The sequence below is a fragment of the Gallus gallus genome, chromosome 10 (assembly GCF_016699485.2).
Source record: "Gallus gallus isolate bGalGal1 chromosome 10, bGalGal1.mat.broiler.GRCg7b, whole genome shotgun sequence".
Lineage (NCBI taxonomy): Eukaryota > Metazoa > Chordata > Aves > Galliformes > Phasianidae > Gallus > Gallus gallus.
Window position 1 is genome coordinate 12,147,901 of NC_052541.1, and position 22,193 is coordinate 12,170,093.

The 22,193-nt window shown below is 40.0% G+C and overlaps 2 protein-coding genes across 4 annotated transcripts in view; one reads left to right on the forward strand and one right to left on the reverse strand.

Moving 5' to 3' along the window:
• IL16 (interleukin 16) overlaps nucleotides 1–12,567 on the reverse strand; it is a 40,836-nt gene extending 28,269 nt beyond the window's left edge. Inside the window, exons 1-2 of the mRNA NM_001277996.2 lie at nucleotides 12,427–12,567; nucleotides 3,423–3,476 (exon numbers count right to left, since the gene is read on the reverse strand). Of these exons, the coding sequence (NP_001264925.2) occupies nucleotides 3,423–3,472 (50 nt within the window). The 5' untranslated portion in view covers nucleotides 3,473–3,476; nucleotides 12,427–12,567. The remainder of the gene's footprint in view (nucleotides 1–3,422; nucleotides 3,477–12,426) is intronic.
• LOC415472 overlaps nucleotides 1–22,193 on the forward strand; it is a 104,695-nt gene that overhangs the window by 16,712 nt on the left and 65,790 nt on the right. For all 3 annotated transcript variants that reach the window (XM_046899333.1, XM_040706939.2, XM_040706962.2), the window contains 7 exons: nucleotides 3,224–3,342; nucleotides 4,622–5,795; nucleotides 9,669–9,778; nucleotides 14,659–14,823; nucleotides 15,142–15,211; nucleotides 20,835–20,946; nucleotides 21,328–21,426. The gene's annotated coding sequence lies outside the window, so the exon portion shown is untranslated. The remainder of the gene's footprint in view (nucleotides 1–3,223; nucleotides 3,343–4,621; nucleotides 5,796–9,668; nucleotides 9,779–14,658; nucleotides 14,824–15,141; nucleotides 15,212–20,834; nucleotides 20,947–21,327; nucleotides 21,427–22,193) is intronic.

Below are 22,193 nucleotides of genomic sequence, written 5' to 3' on the forward strand. Positions count from 1 at the left end.
TGTTGCAAGAGCTTCTCTATTCACAGTATCTGATTGATACATGTTGAAATTAAAGGATTTGTGTAAATGAAAGAACACTGTAAGTGCTATACTGAAAATTGAAAATGGTTGTAGTTTAAAAAGGCATTCTCAAGTATGCCACTGAGAAAAGTTTGCACAATGCCTTACAAAGTGATTGGCTGCTTGGTTTTGGTTCTGTGCAGAATTAAGTAGGAGCATCTGCACTTTGTACCCAAAATGTCACTGGTGGTACAGAAACAGAAGGCAGACTTTCTAAAGGCTCCATACAGCTATGACAAGAAACATAGGCCTGCACGTTCTGACCAAGCCAGACCTATATAATAAATCATAAGGATTATATTTTTCACTTTTTATCTTCTCATAGAAATAGCTGCAAAGAAAAATATATACAAAAATGATAAACACTGTGCGGTTGAGTAACCATCTGAAGGAGCTATATGGCATTGCTGGAGAAATATACAGTTCAGTGTGAATCAGAGTTTGTTTGGATTTAAAAAAGTAAAAAATTGCACGTAGGTTTTTCAGGAGGTGGGAGGCCCCCTTTTCCACCAAGGCCTACAGTCCTTTCTGGTGTATTTGATAGATGATGCTCCCATAACTTAGAAGTGTAATTTACTTCTGTCTCAGAAGTCCTAAATGTTGCTCTATTCCCCAATGTCTCTTCCCAAACAAAATCCCTAAGGCTTCAAAAACTCATGCTAACACTTCAGAAACTTCTCAGGATTCCCAGCAAGACATTGTCCCGTGGCAGAGTTTAAGTTTGAACGTTTCTAGAGAACATGTCAAGTTGACGAAAACCTCTGTGTTTTCTGCTTTTCTCCCGTGTGTCTTTGGGAACCTCACTGCTGATCTGGAAGAGTCTGACCCCACTGGATAGGAACACTGCAACTGAAGTCACTGGGCTCCCAGCCTTCCTCACTCTGGCACAGCATAATTTCAGTGCACAAAATCTTCTGCTGGTTTTTAGAGAATATTTTCTCTTCTTATGAATAACATAATTTGCAACCCTAGCCAATGGCAGCCACAAGTGTGGATGGAGGACTGCCCAATGCTCCCTCTGTGGGATGTATGCTCAGATATCCTCCTATTCAGCATGAGCTCTGTGAGGATACAGAGGGCAGAGGGGATGGGGAAGAGGTTGATGTGGAGCTCAGCTTTAACACGTGGTCTTTTTGGTTGACTTGCAATATTATTTCTCTAGGATTCATCTGCCTTTCTGCACTATTGAGAGAAGTTTGTTTTTAGAGCCTCCATGGTGAAACTTGGTTTGAAATTAAAAGTGCAATGAATTACATTAGAACAATAATTTTGAGAACTGCAGTAAGAAGTTGTTGACGTAATTCAGTATCACAAGCTTGCAATTTTAGTATGTTTTTTCATTGATTACATTAGTTACAAGCTGTCTGATGTTTATTGCTACTAATACATGAAGACCTTCAAGGCTTGCCGATTTTTATTGATTGTGTTTTTAGCATTTTGGCTAGCTCAGAACTTCAGTATACCGTAACTTGTGTGTATCTGATTCCAACATGCGAGTTACAAAACCTGTTTATCTTGTAAAGTTGATGTTGCATTTCCTGCATGTCTGAAGGCATCTCAGGGGAAGAGGAAAATGGAATCTGTCCCATTAAACCAGAGTGTGGACTTAAAAAGAAAAAAAACAGTAGGAACGGTCGGGATGAGGGGAGCTTCACACCTTGCTGTCAGATTGGGGTAACTTCTGCAAGTAACTCTCCTCAGCATCTAGGTAGAAAGCAACAGAGCTAGCTGGCCATGGAACATGCGGCACTTGAAAGTCTGCAGAAGAGACTGTTGATTGTCCTGTGTTTCTGGCTATCACTATTAGATACGAGCAATAACGGTGTCAGAAATGAGCCTGAATTGTGCATTCAGACCTAAACAATCTTGCCTTTGGGGAAAAATTAGAAGAAATAGCATTTTTCATTCAAGGATTTCTGTGTTGTACAAACATTAACTGCACTCTTGCTTCCCTGAAGAGAGAGAATTTTTAAAGAGCCATTAAGCAATGGGTAAGCAGAGGGCTTAATGGTCAAAATACTGCTCTCTGGAGACTGGTATGCTAGAATGAAGGATGGGGAGAGATGCGGGAGCCCTTCCTCACTCTGCCTGAGGCTGCTGAGCTTAAGAGCATCAGTACCGAGCACTGCCATCAGTAGTAAGTGCTTCAGAAGGTGTCTCTGACTGTTTCTAAGCACCTGGGATGCGGGGCACGTTCTAAGCACCTGTTGAAACAGGGAAGGAAACATTGCTCTAAGTGCACTCTCCCTTCCCACCCCCCTACAGTGCTCCTGCAAAATATTACCCTCAGCAGAGGGAACATCTTTTTTTGCCATGTTGCATCAGTCATTTCCCCTACCCTCTCCCTCACCCCCATCAGACTGCTGTTAGCTCAAAGACCAAAGTTAACTCTGAGTGACTTACCAGGTATCTCAAGGAAAGCCAGCAGCTGCAGTGAGAACAAACCCAGTAGACCTGGAGATTTCCTGTTACATACTTGCTTTTGCTCTAGCTCAGAGCCCAAGTCCTAACTAAAACAGCATCCTTTCCAGGGCTTCTGGTTCATTAAGTGACAGAAATACAGGAGGCACCAAAAACATAGTCTGTACATTTTTCACTAAAAATATCCAAAAATATTATTTTACACAGAAAACAATATCATAAGTGCTAGAGAAGCTTTATGATTCACTGCCATATTCCACCAAATTTAATTTGATGTATCATGAGCACAGACAATTACCTCAAAGTCAGTTCTCCAAACCATTCATCTCTTCCTCCTGTGCACTCACTGCTTGTCATTTTCTCTTGCCATTCTTATACCTTCAGCATGCCTGATGGAAGTTGTCTGTGGTTTGTAATGCAAACCAAATGTTCTTTCTCTTTTACTTTTTTTTTTTACCCAAGCTTTATTTTTCCAGCTTTAAGTCTAAAAAGCCTTAACTCAGTCTGTCTTCTGCAAACAAAGTAAATGATTTGAGCAGTGCCCATTTGGTTCAAATTTTTGGTGGGATATTACACCAAGCATTTACAAGATGTAAATAATTTGACGTAGCTCCCAGACTGAAAGGCAATGCACTGCTGCTAACCATACAGTAGGAAAGTTAGTACTTTCCTTTACTAGCAAGACAAGTTTTACGTTACCAAGTGCTAACAGCGTGGTATCTTGCATCTCATTTTAATCTAGATCTTGTGATCTCCATCAGATTCATTACTGAGCAGTACTATTAGAACTGAATTGTTGCAGACGCCAAGGATTTCCAGGCAGTAGGAAGAGATAGAGATTTGGAAACACTCTAATAAAAGGTAAGAAACTCTTGAGAGTTGAATTTACAGTTTAAAAAACCCTCTAATTCTTAAATAAAAATGCAAAAGGAGGAACTTACAACAGCGAGGCAGACAAACCTGACTCCTGCAGAAGGCTGTTCCTCTTCATAGGCCTGGCAAAAAAAGACAGAGTGAATAATTGAAAACACACTCTGATGGTGTCACGTGGTTTGGTTTCAGTAATTCTGCTCAGTACATTGGAACGGAGCTATTGTTTCCTAATTGAAGAAAATGTCAGCAAGGATAGATAAACAAAAGCAATGGGATGCAGTATTGGGGAAACTTTCCAGCGAGCTCCCAGCTACCCATAGACGACAAGACTATTTAAGGAGTTTGTGTAATTTGTTTTTACCCATCGCTTTCTGGTCCTAGGATTGATGGGGTCCCAGCATGCTGAACCTACTGGGGAGTGGGGGGGGAATCTGTGCTAATCAAGTGCAGGATTTCCTGGTGGATGCTGAGAAGGCAAGCATGTTTCTTGTAATTTTTAGCAGATATTTTAACCATGATGCCAGTAAGAATTTCATAGGCAGTTTCTGCTCCAGGAGCTGCTTCTGAATGCCAATCCTTTGTATTTCTCACCATGAAGTGGCATGGTCTCTTTGACCTACCAGTTCTTAGATATTCTCCCCTTGATGTGCTAAATTTTGTGATCCGATATTATCAAGGACAGAGAAAACTGTTGCTCTTTCCACGGAGCATCTGGGAAATGAGAGCTATGCCACAGGTTGCCAATTGCCTCAATTACACCTTTAATTTGCTGCAGACTGTTCGCAGTCCATTCTGTTATTGTGACAGCTCCCCCCAGTAAAACACTGAATTGTACATGCTGTCAGTGCCACCTTTCTGCCACATCCCTGGGTATGATCAGCCATGTCTCATCAATTAGAGTATGCTCTTCTCCACCTGTCAATTCCCAGCTCTTCTCACACAGTAACAACTGAAACATACTTTCTCTCAGTCATAGAATCCTGATGTCCAACCTAAGCCTCCGCTGGCGCAACTTAAGACCATTACCTGCTGTCTTACCATTGTTACCAGGGGTATTCACAAACATTTCTTCTCAGAGTGGTGATGCAGTGGCACAGCTGCCCAGGGAGGTGGTGGAGTCACCATCCCTGGAGGTGCTCAAGAACCGCGGGGATGTGGCACTGAGGGATGCGGTCATTGGGCACAGTGGGGGTGTGCTGGTGGTTGGACTGGGTGATCTTAGTGGTCTTTTCCACCCTCAATGATTCTGTGATTCTGTACTTTCTAGGAAAACGTGGAGAAAAACCTGAATTTTACACGTGGTCCTGCCTGCTCATGGAAATGGCCAAGGAAAGTGTTGAGACACCTGCTACCCTTTCTATTATGTAGCCTGAAGATTCTGGTTTTATTGGTCTATCACTAAATTCACAGAGGAGGGAGTTTAAAATGGGTTGTAAAATTTTGCTTACGCTGTCTCATGTTTAGTGGTCTCCTGTGAGTTCTAGATAAAATGTGGGCAGTGAAGACAAGCATCTGGTCTGTGAGAATGGCGTATCAGGGCAAAAAGCGCAGCTGAAATCTCTGCCTTGTGCAGCACCTACTGTAGCCCTGAAACTCTCTGCCCGTGGTAATACAATTGTGGCTAATTTATATTTAAAGTGCTTACAAAATGAAAAGAATTTGGCATCATTTTTCCAACAAATAGGTGTTCAGGGTATGAGTTTTCACCTGGGTGACCATAAATTTGTAATGTTAGCGCTGTTTTTTGAATACTAATCCTATAGAAGAGCCATGATTTTGATGCTGAGTAGTGAACAGTGGATATCAAGTAGCTTTCCTGGAAAGATGGAAAAATAGGGGTATGATTTTGTGCTTTAGCAAACAGTTCCTCGCTGAGCTTAAATAGAGAGAATATTGGCCTCGAGTATAAAATGAAATTTTATGCTGTCAGTACCACGGAATCGAAATATCAATCAGGAAGCAGAGCTACGTACTGTTTACCATTGAACTGCCCTGCACTGTAACACACACGTTTTTGTTTAGCAATAGAGCACTCATTCACACAAATTCTCAACAGTCCCCGTGTTTCAATCCAAGCTGATGGAGCTGGAAGCTCCAACGGATTGGAAAGCTTTTTTCTTTTTTTCTTTTTTTTTAATTTTCTTCCCATTGTCATATGCTATTGCATTTCCTGACTACGGGCTGAATTCTGTAGTCCTTAAGCCACTGGGAGTTTTGTTCATTCTGGATCTGGACTTCTGCCAGAGCCAGCAGCAGAAGCAGAAATATCACAAGGAGGGGCTGTATTTTCATGATGTTTCACTGTAACCTTTTGCAGTTTTTTTCCATCTTCTCTGTACAGTAATTGTTCAGCGCCCAGCGGTGAACTGAAAAGCACATTTTTAGAAGCTGTAAGGAAAAAGAGACAGAGCCCCTCCTGCGCCTGCTGTGTTGTGCTAATGGTATGCTTTAATACTGGATCCTGTGGTCAATCTTCATTACATAGCTAAAAGGAATCATACCAGGAAAGGGGCAATAAACACTGATCAGATGCTCGAGTGTTTTATGAAAGGATTGAAATAATGTGGACTCCTTCCACTGAAAGGAGCTGAATTGTTAAAGGTTTATGAAATAACAGTTGTTATAAGGAAAGTCAGCTGGGTTTCTTTACTGTCTTCTCATGTAAGAGACAAGAAAGGAAAAATGCAATAAAGTGAAGAGTTCAAATAAATAAAAGGAAATACTTGAAATCTAAAGCGTAGTTAATATGTGGAACAAGAAGCTAGCAGAAATGAGTCCTTTGAAGTTAGATGCTTTGCCTTTGATTTCAGCAGGACAGAGATTTCACCCCAAGAGATGAATAAATGAAAATAGTATCTGCAGTTAAAGGAAGAGAGCATGCAGAAGGAGCAACAGCTCTTGCTGCAGAATAAATGTCCAACAGTACCATTCCCAGGTAGAGCGATGCTTCTGCCCTGGGTTGGGAGACACTTTTCTGACATCTGGTGTTAGTCTCTGATGGAAGTGGGAGGAGGAAATAGAGAAGCCACTGTACGTATTTCTTATGAGTTCTCTCTTGCCTAGAATCCAGATGCGTCTGGAACCAGAGCAGATACGGGAGCTGATCCCTCTTCCCCTCAAATTATTTTCCAAATCCAGAGATTTGGATTCTAGAGGACAAATTTGCAGACTATTCAGTACTAAATATTTTGCCTGTTGCTACTGGTGATAACCTTTTCCAAAGAGGAGCATATAAATTTAAGCAGAACTTTTGCACTGGGCAAAGTAAATCTAACTAATGATGGAACGTAGCCTCAGACCCGATTTCCACCCAACCTCATGCTTGTGATAATAGGAGAGGAAGCCAATAGTTTGTGGTATGCTAGCTTTTGTCCTGTCCTTATATTGCTCTGCAAACTGATGAATTACAGAATCACAGAATTGTAGGGGTTGGAAAGGACCTCTGGAGATTATCTGGTCCAACCCTCTACTAAGCATGTTTCCTACAGTAGGTTGCACAAGAATTAGTTTTATCTTGAGCACAGACACAATTTTCACACATTGCCTATTCTAGAAAGCAGTTATGTTGCACAAGACCATCTTGGTCCATCTTCTCAGTGCTGCTAAGCCAAGACTGGATTAATCACTTCAGTCTTGGGTTGTGAAGCTTTTACTCTGCCTCCCATCTGTCTAACATAGCAATGTAGGAACTGGTATATTTAATCATCCTATAAGCGCAGTTCATCCAGTATCTCTTTCCAGCAAACACTAATGGCAATTGCTTCAATAGAATTAGCTTGGAAAAAAATAATCAACATTCAGGAAGAGTTTCTTCTGAGTGCCTTGTTGGTAAGAAGAGGCTGACACCCTGAGGTTTTGTGCATATTCCAAGATTGCTGGGGCTTTTTACATTGTGATTGGATAGCATTGTTTTAGCAGAGGCTACACGAGGCCCATAATGGATAAGTAGTGCAGTATGTCAAATTAGGTAAATCTCTTTCCAATTGCTTTCATCACGTAGTACCTGCTTTTGCCAGGAAGCACAAAGCATTTTCTTCTGGAGATGAAATGAATCTTGTGTTAAGTAACTGTAATTTATCCACTCTGTCTCCCATTAAGTATTGATTATCCAGAGGCAATGAGTTTCATGTGTTACATAAAAATATACTTCCTTGTACTTGCTTTAGATTTGCTGCCTCTAGGATTATTCTAGGAAAAATGCCCTGCTCTTCAAGCCTTTGTAGAATCCTTTTCTCATTGATCTCTTCACTGATGTCATCCTCTACCTTCCACATACTCCTGTCTTTCCTCCTGCTGCCCCTCCTTTCCCTCAGCATCACGCTGCTTTCATACATTTGGATCTCCTCCTTTTTCTTCAGATCCTTTTTTAAGTCCACTTCCTTTCGCGTGCTTTGTTACCTGACTCTTTTGTAATGGTATCCAGCTTTGCAGCCTCTTCTGTTTTCAAGTGAAATGCCTCCCTGAGAGTTAATCAAGGTTCCTAGACCTTGTATTCCCAACTACGTGGGCATTGCATGACAAGCACTCTCACTCTCTCTGACATTCTCTATGCAGAATATGTTATTCTGTACGTACAAATGCTTTGTTTACAGGAGAGTATCCCATGTGATCTAAAGAAATACCATGTTAAGAGCATACCTAACTGAGCAGTAACAGCAGTGTCGGTGTGAAGAACATTGACTGTAGCCACAGTATGGTAGATGAGGCCTAGCAAGAATAGTACCCTTTGAGCAAAGTGTTTTGAGTTGGTGCTTATTTATTTTTCATATTTTTGTATTGGGTCTATAGACTATGCATAAATGATTGTGTTGATCTTAGAGAAATGCTACAGGATATTTGTGTCTGAACTATGAAACTGCTCAATATCAGGTACTGAAGACCAGGCCTGTCAATTTTTTGTAAAGCCATTGACTGATACAGAGTTCACAAGAGTAGTAAAAACATTGTGAGCTTGTCTGTATGTTGTCATTCTAATTTAAAGCAAATATTTTTAAAGGTTATGACTTTACTTCCTCATTCCGCATTTCCAATCACATAATGTTCCTTTTTCATCTGATTTTGCATTCCTCCTGATTTATAGTCCCCTGAACTGGAAGCTGAAATAAGGGCCCCTTTAGGTTGAATGAAAGGGGAATTATCAATTGCCAAAACTATGATTCATCAAGCAAAAAGGTAAAGGGCAGAAGAAAACTGAACTTAGTCTACATACAGAAATCATATGAAAAATTTCTCTGAATGTTTCATGAGTTCAGTGTTAGGAGGTGTATTTAGATCTGTTTGGTCTTCCATTTTATTGTGAGTCTTTGTTGGGTTGTGTCATATTTGTTGCTACTGTGTTTTGTTTTATGCCTTGAGTAGCCAGATATGAATGAAGGGAAGTACTGAAAAGATGAATACAGTTCGTCTCTCTGAGGACTAGTGGCAGAATTTGCTTCTTTGCCACTTTCAAAGCCCGATCTCAGTCTCACTGAAGGTCTGTACTTTGCCATCCCTTAGCCATAGGTAGTATGCATGGTCCTGTCTTGGTTGCGGGCTTTGATGGATCTTGGTGGGGATTTTTGTTTCAAATTAGCTTTTTCAGTGGATGATGAGGAATTATGTAATCTCTTCCTCTTAGATATCTGTGCCTAAGTAAGATGACTTTACTGCATTTATAGATTGTCGCTTCTGTTGCAAGGCTTTAGCAGATGCCACTTCTGAATATTTGTCATTCCTGATGCCTGGCAGAGGTAAAGCTACTTAATGCCATCACTTCTCTGCACAAAGTCTTCAAGACCCTTCACATTTCTGCTGCTTTACTTTATCGCTAAGGCTGTGACAATTAGAATGAGGCTGAGCTGATGGTTTTTATTTGTGGCATTGAGAATACCAGCATAAAGCTGCAGTGGCAGCTGTCTTGCTCTTCACTGCTGTGCTGTAACTTCTAACAGTGATGTGAGTCATAGTGAGCACCACATCCATTACTCACAAGCATTATTGTTGACAGCAAGATGAGACTAAATTATCTCACAGGTTTCTTGTGGTTGAAACTGTATAATCTGTCGCAAAAAATAGCTCCCTGGTAAGACACAGAGCAGAATGACTCTGGTGCTTCATAGGATCTGATGACACCCTGCCTGTAGGTGTGATAGATGATGCAAGAGTCAGATTTAGCATCCTAAGCACTGAGGAATATCATGTTTTGGGGAGACAGCTTTTCTCCCGTGTTTTAAGATAAGCCTACACCTTTAGAGCAGTGCCTGATGTTAAATAACAGCAGACAAGAGATCTCCTGAGGATTCCTGACATTGGTTTTACTTTTTTTTTTCCTACAGAATCACAGATTTAATGCTCAGAAGATGTTACAATGAGTCGGTCTCATCAATCTGACAAAGAGAACTTTAACCTGTAATTCCTGTATCGATGATGATAATAACTGCTTCAGGTAAAGCATCTATTTTAGAATAAGCATCAAATCTGGGTGTAAAGACATAATCTCACCAGTCTTGAGAACTTGCTCTTATGAACAGATAGACTGTTAGTTACTGTTTCTTTTAAATGTCTCTGTATCCACACACTCATGGACTCTTGTTTTGACGTTTGTCCATAAGAGCTTGAAAATTAATGTTTGGCACATTAAAGACCTTCATCACTTCCCCAGCACTTTTTCTTTTTAAATCAGTGAGGAGGAGGGAGCTCAGGTGTCATGAAACTTTATTGTATTTCTTAACATTTGATTATTTTTGTACTTTTGTGACATTCTGTGTTTTAACACTGAAAAACAAGTGTTGGTTTCACAGTGTCTATAGTCCAGGGCTACCAGATAAGTGGGTAAGTAAGCTCCATAGCATTAGGAAGAGTTTCCTTACTCCATAAGAAGCCATTATAATTCAGATCACTGCTACTGTTTGTTTTGCAGCTGATGTAGGTGACATTTTCTGGTGTCCTTTCTTCGTGTGTGCTCACTTTTTAGTAGAAAGAAGAAATAATACGAAATCCTTTGTCTCAGCTTGAATTTCCCACAAGGAACAGTCTTTTCTGGTATTTGAGTCCCAATTAATTGTCCAACATCATGTTCCAAGTCAACCATGCAACCACCACTGGAACCCAAGATTTCTAGTCTGTTTCCCTTTCCTTTTTCTTCATCATTGTCTAATCTGATCTTAAATATTGTCATTCAGTTTGGGAAGTGAACCTTCAAAGATGTGACTCTAATAAGAATTTGAGGGGTAAGAATACCCAGGTTTTGGGGGGTTACTTATAAAAAAGAGCAGTTTCAAAGGTTTGGGGTTTTTTTGTTTGCATGTTTTTGGTTGCTGGTTTGTGGGCCTTTTTTGAAGGAGGGGAAAGAGAGGACCAAAATGAAGGACCTTTATTTATAAAATAGACAAAATGATGTTAAGGTTTTGCCCCTATCAGTGTGAGCTCCCCATTAATCTTTGGCAGTTGCTTAAAGTACATATAACTGAACCTCATCAACCATGTCTAACACACTTCACTCACTCCATTAAGTAGTCACACTCTGCCACAGCCCAGTTTTTGACAGAGCACTGTAGTGGAGATCTCCTTCCAGCTCTGAGAGTGACCTGAATATTTGGCACTAGATAAGTTTACCTCCCCTCCTCTTCTGAATCCCTGTCCTTATCTATGGAAATGAGTTGTGGCTATCACCTTCTTTCTTGGTTAGGAGGGGATAAAAAGTACTATAAGATAATTAAATTGTACTCTTCTAATTAGACAATAAGACAACAACTCTTCTTAGAAAACAAGTATTTGTTCTTGTCCAGCAATGATATCCTATACCAATCCATCTCATTATGCAGAATGCATTGTGTACAAAGTTCATTCTATATGATAATTCTGGAAGCATAACAGCTGACTGCATCTTCCCAGGGGCTGCAGGCCAGGAGGTGTGTGCTTGGCTCTGAGCATGCCAGCTGCACAGCAATGAGGCTACAGTGGCAGTACAGACATATATCACCAGTGTCCATGTATTACACCAGCCTGCATGTTTTTTCTGTAGGCTCATGCTGCATGAATCAGCTACTAATGAGGTCCATAATAAAGGAGACTATTAAGTGAACATTGCATTAATAATGTTGGCAAAGTCTTGAGACTACAGACGTTATTTATAGCATATGACTAAACAAATATGCATCTCCTTTGAGGCTGAGACTCTGGGCTAATTCACTGATTTCCTGTACAGGCTGGTTCATACAGAGATTCAAGTAAATAGTGCGTTTGGATGTCTTGTTTTGAAACATGTTTTGAAACACTAATCATATTAATATTGAATTGTAAAATGGATTGGAAATTCGTATGTGTTTTCAGAGGATTACGTAGTGCTCCTGTCCAGTTCTCGTGGAAATGTGCTTTTCTGCATTGCTTCTTTAAGGAAAATAAAAGATTTGAAGAGTACAGCCTGCAGCTACAGAGCTCTTGAAATGAGCAGAAAGGTTAGAAACAGTTCTGAAAAATAATGAACTTTTGCAAAAGTAAAAAAAAAAAAAAAAATCACATATCCTCTTCTTTACATCCTGCTTCAAAATTAATACCTTTCTCTCTCTCTTTTTTTTTTTTTTATGGAGATTAATTGCTACTGAGAGAGAATTGAAGATTTAAATGCATTTGAGTAAGGAATCACTTGATTTATGCTTTCGTTTTTTTGTCTGCCTCAAATACAGCAGGTTTAGAGAGGCCTTCAGAACTGCAGGAAGCTGCAAGCTCACAAAATTCCCTGGTACAGTCTGCTGATTTTATATATGTCAGGAGAAATAGGAGAAATATTATACAGCAAAGCAAATGTGTCCTGAACTAAGGTACTTCCGTGCACAGCATCTCTCTTTTAAGTAGTAAGGCTGATCATTCAACAACTTCCTTCAAATTTCTCACGTAACTTGAAAACAAAACAGCCATGACAATGTATAGACAGGCAAAGATATAGTTTGTGAAACACCTCTGCTTTTATGTCTTATCTGATTACTCTCCTCGTTTAAATTCCCAAATAAAAAGAGTTGAAAATGATACATACTGGCATGTAAAAACAGTTGACTGTATGATGCCCAAAGAATTTGATAAGAAAATATCACTTACCATTGCCAAGTGTCTTCTTACTTAGGTTCATTATTATCATCCCCTCTTAGGCATGGAATACACAGCAGAGTCAGCTCCCGGCGTGTTAAATACTTGACAAAATAATAAATGCAGTGCAACTCCACAGTGTTTGGATATTTGACTGTAGCTCCTGAGCACTGAAAGTGACTACTCAATATAACAATTTTTCCTTAGCAGAAAATGCCTTGCTATTTGCCAGCAAATCTTTAATGCTTTAGATTGGGTATTTCCAACTACCGCCCTACTTGCGAGGCAGATGTGTATAAAAGAGATGTTATTTCACTGAATCAACCACTGAGATCGTAACCCTTTTCCTGTACCACAAACAGAAATGTAAAACCTCAGACTTTCCTCTTGGACTTCACTGACTTGTGTCTGTTGTACGAAAGCAAAACACAACTACTCCAAAGGCTAATATATGGAAAAATGTGTTAAAATGTTTTAGATCATCTCAATACCTCTAATTCCTGCCACTCATTGGTTAACTGGCTCGTTCTGTGTTTATGTAGTTGCATGGTACAAATACAACACCTAAACTCCTCGCCCAAAGTTGAAATGATTCATTTATTACTCTTTGCCCAAAAAGAAAGGGGGGGGGGGGGGGGCGAAGGGGGAAGAAGAAAGAAAATACACAGTGTTCATTTAACCCAAGTGAGTGAAAACGCCTTTCATAAGCTCTGCAAGGGCTTGGGGAACCTGGTCTTGGGTGAATAAAGTCTGTGTAGTGGAGCAAATGGTTTTGTCTGAGGATGACAGAAATTAAGCTAAAGCAAAGGTAAACTGGGACAGTTTATTTCTTGAAAAGAAGATAATAGGAAAGGATGTGCAAATGGTTTTTGTATCAGACTGCTTTGGAGAGGGGTTCATTCTCCTGGGGAAGGGGAGGAGACAGAAGGAGAAGGGCAGGAGGGAGGAGGTGTGTTCGTGGGGTTCCTATGTCCCTGCCAGTGCTCTGTGCTCTGAAATTACATCACTGGTCAGTGTTAATTTATGTCTTTTTGTGAAGTAATTACCTTAAATACATAATATAGAGAGTTTTCCATCTTCTGAGTGCATATAAATATGAGTTAATTAAATGTTATAGTCACTGTGGAGAAAGCACAAGAGAGATCGTGACTGGGGGCTGTACTAAATTAGAAGTGGGGACCAAGACTGAGTAAAGACATCTCCTCTGCTCTGTTGTCTATACTGGGGAGAACCATGTGATCAGCCACTGTTCCATAGGATGTGCCACGCTGACTTCTAGTATTGGCTGTGGACTCAGTCTGTGGGCTGGGAGAAATTGAAATACAATGGGTAACCCTTGTTTCCCTGCCTGTGTCCCAGCCATGAGTACCTCTAGCACAGCTCTGATGGGACAGTGTTGTTCTGCCTTCATTCATCATCCAGATGGGCATTAGACTCAATCAAATTCTAGCACTAACAGCTTGGTTCAGGACCACAGCTGGAATCAGCATGTCTAGACTAGCACTGATTTATTCCTGGCTCCTAGACCTATGTGCAAGCTACTATTCCATATGCTTTTTGTTAGAGGTAATAATGCCATTTCATGGCATGACTTTCTTTTTTCTTTCTTTTTTTTTCCTCCCCTTTTTCTTGAAATTAGAATTTATTTTAATATGTGGGAAAATGCCCTGCTCCTGCTCTGGATGAGACCAATTTTGCCAATTCTGGTGACACAGAGCAAGTTTCCAGATAAACAAAATAAAGTTCACAAAGGAAACAGTTAAATTTTCTGACTGCCGTCTCTCTGTCACAGAAAATGCTAAACGCATTTGTAAGTTATATAAAACTGCATCGGTTCATATTTTCCCTTGCTGGTTTCACAGCCCAAGGACCTAGTGACATCTCAGGCTCTCAAGAGCCCAGTCATAAAAATCCTCTGCAGAAAACAACACTGCCTCATTCCACACCCTCCTGCTGCTGGGCAGATGAGTTTCTCATTTTCCTCACTTATCCTCAGACTAAACAATGTTAAATTTACCAAATCTGACATCTATGTTCAGCAAGCACTCTACCCTAGGAACCACAGAGGTTGAGGTATATCATGTCCATAATTCACAGGACAGCTTTCAACCTGTCACATCAGGTCATTAGGAGAGATACTTCTGCTTTAATTAATACCTATACAATATATGTATTGAGAATGGATGGTGTGTGTGTGGGAGGGTTCTTATGCTGTAAGTTAACCTCTGGTTTTATTTTTTCTAGTTTACTGTCAGTAGTAAGCGACAATGTTAACCACATCATGCCCGTCTGTCAATGGTCTGCAGAGTATGGGGCGGCTGCCTGCTGCGTAGATACTGCAAGGGAGGCCGATGATGGACAGCCAACAGTGCTGATGATACTGACAGCAGAGCTGAGGGAGCTATGGTGGTGAGCTGTGTCTGCAGTGAGAGAAAATGTGTCATAAAGCCATGTGGGGGGCAGTGGGGCAATTGATGGGAGATGGTGGGAGCAGCAGAGGGTAGGTCAGGTGTGGTAGGTTTGGGTGTGGGGCAAGGAGAGATGTAGGGGATGAAAAGAAGGATTCTGGTTAAGGTACTGGACTGGACCTGGGGATGTAGGTGAAGTTTGAATAGAAGGTGATGGGTACAGCACCAGCTGAGTGTGAACAAGATGAGAAGCGGTGCTGGGTTGGGCCTTGTATTGAGTTCAGGGGAGAGCAGAGAGGAACTGACCTTTTTTTGCTAGGAATAAGAGGAAAATGACGTCTTTGTGCCCAAAAGAGGCCTTTCCGTGCGTCGCTTTTCATTCATTCAAGGTAAGTGCTTCCCTCTGTCCTTATTTACAAGCTGGTGAACTGAGAAGCAGGTAAGTTGTTTAGAGAAGGATGATTTGAATGATGTCACAATTCTGACACCATTAAAAATCTTTCATTTTGTAGAAGTTTATCTATGCCTTTAAATCCCTTTTAATCCCTTTTTCCTGTGATAGATATTTCTTTTCATAGAACAAAAGCAAAATAAGCTACTCTTAAAATGGAGAATACGTTATTGATGTATTTGATGGTATTGTTATTATATCCAGCATTATTCTTCAATTCATCTTTAATACAGCCTGACATCTTGTTTGCTTTTTTTGACCACTGCTGTGCACTGAGCAGAAGTTTCCATTAAGCTGTCCACAGTAACGCCTAGATCTTTTCTTGAGTGATTTTGCAAACCATCAGTGTATATGAATAGTTCAAGTTGTTCCTTTCATTACACATTACTTCATGCTTACCTACACAAAATTTCTGCTCCCTTCTTGCTGCCCAGGCCCGTATTTTTTTATTTTTTATTTTTTAAGCATTGCTTTGGGGGAAGAGCTTGTGTAGGTCTCAGACTGCTCTAGCAAATGGAAATGAGAATAGGAGAGGGCCTGGAGGATGCAGCCCTCGTGCACCAGACCATCCACCCTTGCTGTGGATGCAATCTGGGAAATGGAGGTGTGTGCTAAAAAGCACCAAGAGCGAACAGCTGAACTGCTGAATACAGCTTTAGAAGAGCCGCTCTGCGTCCAGTTGAATCAGAAATAGAGTTTTCAAAAAGCTGTTCATAGTTAAGCTAATTAGAGCATTCTGGAATGTTTATTCTGCTCTGTGCAATTTACCATGGCAGCAATGGACTGTTTGGGGTATAGCAGCTGGCTTTATTTCAGCAGATAATGCTCTTGTAACTGGTTTGAGGAGCTCTGTTTCTATTCTGCTGTTTTTTCTCAAAGCATGCCCGTTCCTTTGGATGTTACATTAACGTTTTTCTGGATTGGAAGATTGTAATGTAACGATTGGTAAAATTGGATAAAATAGATGCACCACCTTAATGGTTTGTTTTCTTTCCCCAAGTGAAGCTATTGATGATAACTCTCCAGGTGATGCCCTCATTGCTCCCGAAGTGCAAATGTGACATAGACAATGAATTCACGGCTGTAAATACAACACTTTGTATGCCATGACCAGTGGCTTTATCATATCAGGATCTGTTTGCAGTAATGGGAAAAATATGTTCCAACAATATTTAACTGTTTCAGAGATTTATTTGTTTACTAATCTTAGAAACACTCTTTCAAGTGAACATTTTTAACTTTGATCAACAAGGAAGAAAATTATCAACACAAAACTTCACAGTCACTGAAGAATATAACTACAGCCATATTTGACCACTAAATTGGAAATATGACTCTTTATTCTTTATTTCTGTGGAGATAATAATATCTGTTCACCTGCAGAAGCTTAATGTTCTCTTAGACTCTCCCCAGATAGCACTACAAATTTAAAAAACATTCCAAACAACTTTAGTTTATTCTTGTTCTCTGTAGTTCTGGTTTCATGGATAAGTTTTCTATATTCTTTAAGAGCTCTCTCACTACAGTTCACCTTCACTGTCCCACCCTCAGGAAGCATGTCTTGGCCAATGGTGCTGTTCATTGCAGGCATGAGAACTCCACCTGATGAATACTCCTTTCATAGCATTTACGCAGGAGAATTGTCCTCAGTTAATTACAGTATTCCTGTAGAAAAACTGTCCTACCTCAGCACATTCATATATTCTACGTTGTAGAATAACTTGAAACATAAATCATTATTTTGCATTTACACCAATTCTGACAACATCTTTCTTTACAACATGAACCTCGCGTTATTATAGAAAACCTACAATTGCTATATGCTATGTGGGCTGACCAAAAAACCTTCACCACTTGTAGGTAACACTTCTAAAACCAAACAGCTAACAGCTGTGCTGTGTAACAGGGCCAATGGCTGGTAGAAATCAACATTGCCTTTTTTCTTTTTGTGATGAATGAATGTTCTGTTTTCAGACGTGGTTGCTTAGATGAAATGGTTATTCCCCAAATCCTTGTTAAGCTAATTTCATAGGAAGCAGGAATTTGTGTTGGTGTTTCTGAATTCTGTGTTAAGTCTGGTGTTCAGTAGAAACCATTCACAAGTCCCAAAGTGTGATACTGTTTAAAATCACTTAGCACTTCAGGACAAAATTCCATAACCGCCTAACATGGCATTACCAGTTGATATGTACCGTTAGATATTAATTAGCCATGGGACAGAGGAAAACATTGAAATACAAGAACTTCTGGAAGCATCAAAATTCTCAATGAGCAGTGAGAACAATAAGCTATGCTCTACAGGAGGTCATGTACTGCAATTATTGAAATAACTCTGTGAATTGCTTTTAAACAAGTAGTTATTTGTGTCTGAAAAAGGAACGTGAGGAAAAGAGAACTGATTGAGAGAACTTTTATCGTGATGGAAGTTAGCAATTTTGTTAATTAAGCATGCAAAATTTGGTGTGATCCAACAGCACATATATGCAGACATATTTTACAGTACAGTTTAGAATTCCAGGACATTTATGAACAATAACATTTTCTTTGCAATATTTCTGTGGTGTTCTTATAAGCACCTACAAAACATCCACAGAGCTGTTTTCAGTATCTTCTTTAGGGAAGAGTCATACCCACTTATCGGACAGGGACACTGATGCATAGATATGATAAATGAGAGGTGAAATTGTGCATGACATAGGTATGACCAAGTGTAGAATAGAATACTGTCACCTGTATTAGCTGGGGAACTGGAAGGGGTTTCACTTTGCTTGAAAGAGTGATTGTAGATTCAGTGATCAAATGTAGAGGATTCTTGGCCTTCGATAGTCTCTCTAATCTTCATCTACTGTGACTGACAATCCAAGATGGTGCCACAAAAGCAAAAGGCACTTACAGTGTGTTGCATGAGATCTATCAATTTACCATGCACGGGGAATACTACTCTATCCCCCCCTTTTTTTTTCTTTTTTAAGATTTATGGTTTACTATTTTATTATGGTTTATTATTTTATTTCTGTCTCTTCTATGTCCTGAAGAAACAACCGAGGAGTTATATGGGGAAAAGCTTAAGGTTCATCAGGTATAAGCATGAATTTGTTAAGCATGTAGCTCTGTTCTCTGGGTGACTGCTTCATCCTCTGCTGCTCATCTCTGGGCTCACCAAGTATGTTACAGCTGGCCACTTTCTTCAAGAACTTGCTAGGCTGGGGTTAACTGTTTGCAGTTTCATTCCCCAATCTCCCATTTTATCCTGCTTGGCTTCCCCTCTCCATTCATCAGGGTGGGACACGCTCTTTAGTTCAAATTGCCCATTCTGTGAAAGATTTTGAGTGCTGATGGATTCTACTGTACCTGCCTGGGGCTCGAGAAAAACCACCTTACCAATACCACAAGAGCTGGGGGGAAAAGAAAAAATAAGATCCTGATTTTTGATTTCAGGTCAAAAATTTTATTGGCCATAGCTGTTTCTGTTTGATATGGTCAATCTTGCCAGAATTCCTTGTTTGGTCCAAAGTTGGCAGTCCAGTAAGAAAGTTTTGAAGAACAAAATTTGTCTGCCCTTTTGGGAGCAAATTCAGAAAACACTACAAATATATAAGGGCTTTATCAAAGAACTTAAGCCACTAAGATTAAAGGTCTCTTTTGTTGTAATTACGAATTATTGACCACACACTGTCTACTCAGCATGTCAACATGTTCTAAAGAGACTGGTTTAGGAGGAACAAAGAGCTCAGCCTCATATGTTGGCCTATCTCTGAGCAACTTCTCAGCCACAAGTAGAACCTGAGGTCAACTGGATTTGTGCAGCAAGCAGAAAGGAGAAAGGGATGGAAAAAAAAGGGGCATGAGGTGAAAGCATAAAGTGTAGCAAGAACATTATTCTGGATTAATTGATGATGTGAAGTCGTTCATATGCAGGCTTGAATATTAATATATCCAGGACCACTCAAAATTGTGCTGAAAGAACCAACTATTTCAGGTAGTTTCAAAAGAAACCAGGTAATATTTTTAGCTGAGGAGAGATAGGTCTCTTTCACACACTGAGCTACATGCTATTGCTGTGTCAGCTTTCAAATATTCAGTATGGGTTTGTGCGTATAATGCTATTTCTATTTTCATATATCTATGTATATATATACATGTGTATATATATATACATTTATATGGCAAAATATGCTTCTTTTCACGTTCAGTTAAATACACTGGCTGCTTGCAAGACTGTAATACATCTTGGGTGTTCTGGCTGAACTGGTGCTGCCAAAATTGTCAGCAAAAAGACCGGAAAGTCTGATGAACCTTAAACTTTTCCCCAAACAACTGCTCGGTTGTTTCTTCAGGATACAGAATAGACAGAAAGCCCAGGCAAGAGAGGAATGGTTGAAAACCAGGGAGCAAGGATAGAAATTGCTGTCCAATATGGATTTCACAAACTGCTGTGTTTCATTTTGTAGAGACCCTGTAACAATAATCCATGCTAAATAGTATTTTAGGAGTTTTAAGCTTGATTAAATGTTGCCTATGAAGGAAAGATAAGTCCAGCTTTTTTTCAGAGCTTTGCTTATTGACTAGTTTCTTGCGTCCATTCTGCTTGGGATGCAATGGGTTTTATGCCTTCTACTTGAAACATTCTCAGGAACAGTGACATGCCATTATTGAAAGGGATTTTCATAGTCAGATGGAGATCTTCACAGGCATACATCACCTAAGTGCTAACAGTTTTAATACAAACAAGACACATAAACAGCACTTCAGCTTCTCAGGACTGGTGCCACTTCTGGACTTAGGCTAAAAGCTGGTTAGGTATTTTTAACTGGTACGCCATATAATTAAATAACTAAATATATATAGAAAAATAAATACTGGCACATATAATTCTTATTTCCCAACGTGGGTTTGTCAGACCCACAGGGACAGCGCTGTGGTTTGTGGGCTCTTCTCCTAGCAACTCCTATTAACGTCAGACTCACTTGGGCAGCTGCATCTTTGTACCCCACACCGAGAGTTTACTACTTGGCGCTGTTTTATGTGTAGATTTCATGTGCCTGTATCTCTGGTTATTTGCACCAGGCCTACTTCAATTTCCTGTCATCGTTCAATCACTTTTACTAACAGCTTTAGGCTATTGCATACTGAATGTCTCTGCCTTAGTTGTTCGTATTTGGAAAAAAGATGAAGATACGGTCCCTGCCCCAAGGAACCTATAATTAAAACAAGACCAGCATTATAGAAACATATATACTTGCTGGCCTGTGACTGGATGGTCTGTTTCATTTTGTTTTGACGTATCGCACAAGGCAGCGTTTAGCAGATGTTAGGAAATGAGCTCTCTGAGTTTTTCATATAAACATACAGCAGAGATGTAAGGGTATGAATTAATTTCATCAGCAAATGTGGGTATTAATGTCATCAGGCATTTTCTAATGTTTGTGCCTATTCTGTTGCACTTCGAGTCCTCCTGGACAAAAACATGGAAACATCTTGAGAGACACCTAATCTAATCAGATATGTATCTGGCAATGCTTTCTAGCACAGTACTGATGTTCTGTTCTCTTGTATTAAAGGTGCTGCCTTGTGCCAGCCTACCAACCAAAAGAAATAAAAAAAGAAGAAGAAGAAAAGGGCGTAAACTCATCACAGACCCTCCATACACAAGGCTGATGAAAAAAATAGAAGGTGAGGGGGAGGGCAACAGCTGGGCCAAAGACTGTAACTTTAGAGTAATGGAGCTGACAAAATGACGCAAAGGTCTCTTAAGTTCCATTTGTATTTGATATCTTTTGTATTTTGTGCCTTATGTATTTTTCTTCTGTGGCCTTCTTAGTTGAGTTTTCTTACATCTAAGTGTTTCTAAAGAAGATTTTAGAAGGACGCTTTCCTCCACCCCATATTGCACTGGTTGTGCAATACTAATTTAGGGTGAATGGGCACAGATGTTATCAAAATCACCATCTCACCTGCCAACTCCACCCAAGTTTCCAGTACTTGGATATTTTCTTCCACTGCTCTGTGGAATTTCTAATTTTAATAGTCTTTTTTTTTTTTTTTTTCCTTCAGATGTCTTATCCAGTTACAAAGCCTGCATGTGGCTTCCTCCTCTGATGAGCCTGTTGAGCCAAAATAGTACCTCACTGAATAGAAAAGCAGCCTCTGAAGGTACTGATGGGTGGAGAGTGAGAGTGGGGTCTTGGTCTGGGTGCTTCACAAGGACATCATAGCCATTGCAAATCAGTACGGTTGAGCAAGATGACATGGCAGAGGAGAAGTGGTGTGAGTCAAGTGAGTGTGCAAAGGAGCAGGGAAAGTGAAAAGGCAGATGGAAAGTGGATTTTTATTTTCCAGTGTTACCTCTGCATCAGCTAACTATGAGGATGAGGTCTGTCTTTGTTGACTTGTTGAATTCTCTACCTCTTCTTTATTTCACTATTATGGATGCTAGCATGCATCCATACAGCAAAACACACAGATGTGAATTCTCCCTGTACCTCCAAAATGCTGTATTAGCACAGCACTAAATCTGAAATAATGCACCTTGTCTCTGAGCATGGACTAATGGCTCGGGATCAACTTCATGCTAATAGCTTCTGAGCTGCCTGAAAGTGAGTTTTATCTGCCCACAATGTACTTTGTTGATCTATCCTTATTGGGTCTAATTTGGAGGAAGCATTAAAAGCTTTCCTAACGCGTGATTTTGCTTTTTGTTGGTATATGTCAGAGTGCTTTACAAATGAGGCGAGCATCACTGTCCATAGTTCTTGGGTTGCAAAACTGGGACAACCAAAATATAACACGCACCCTTAGTTTGCACAATGACACGGTTCAGATCTCCATTACCCTATCAGTTAGACCCTATTGTGTCTCTAAGCGGCAGTCACTGGAGTGTTTAAATTCTGTGTTAATATTCAGTCCTTTATAATAAAACC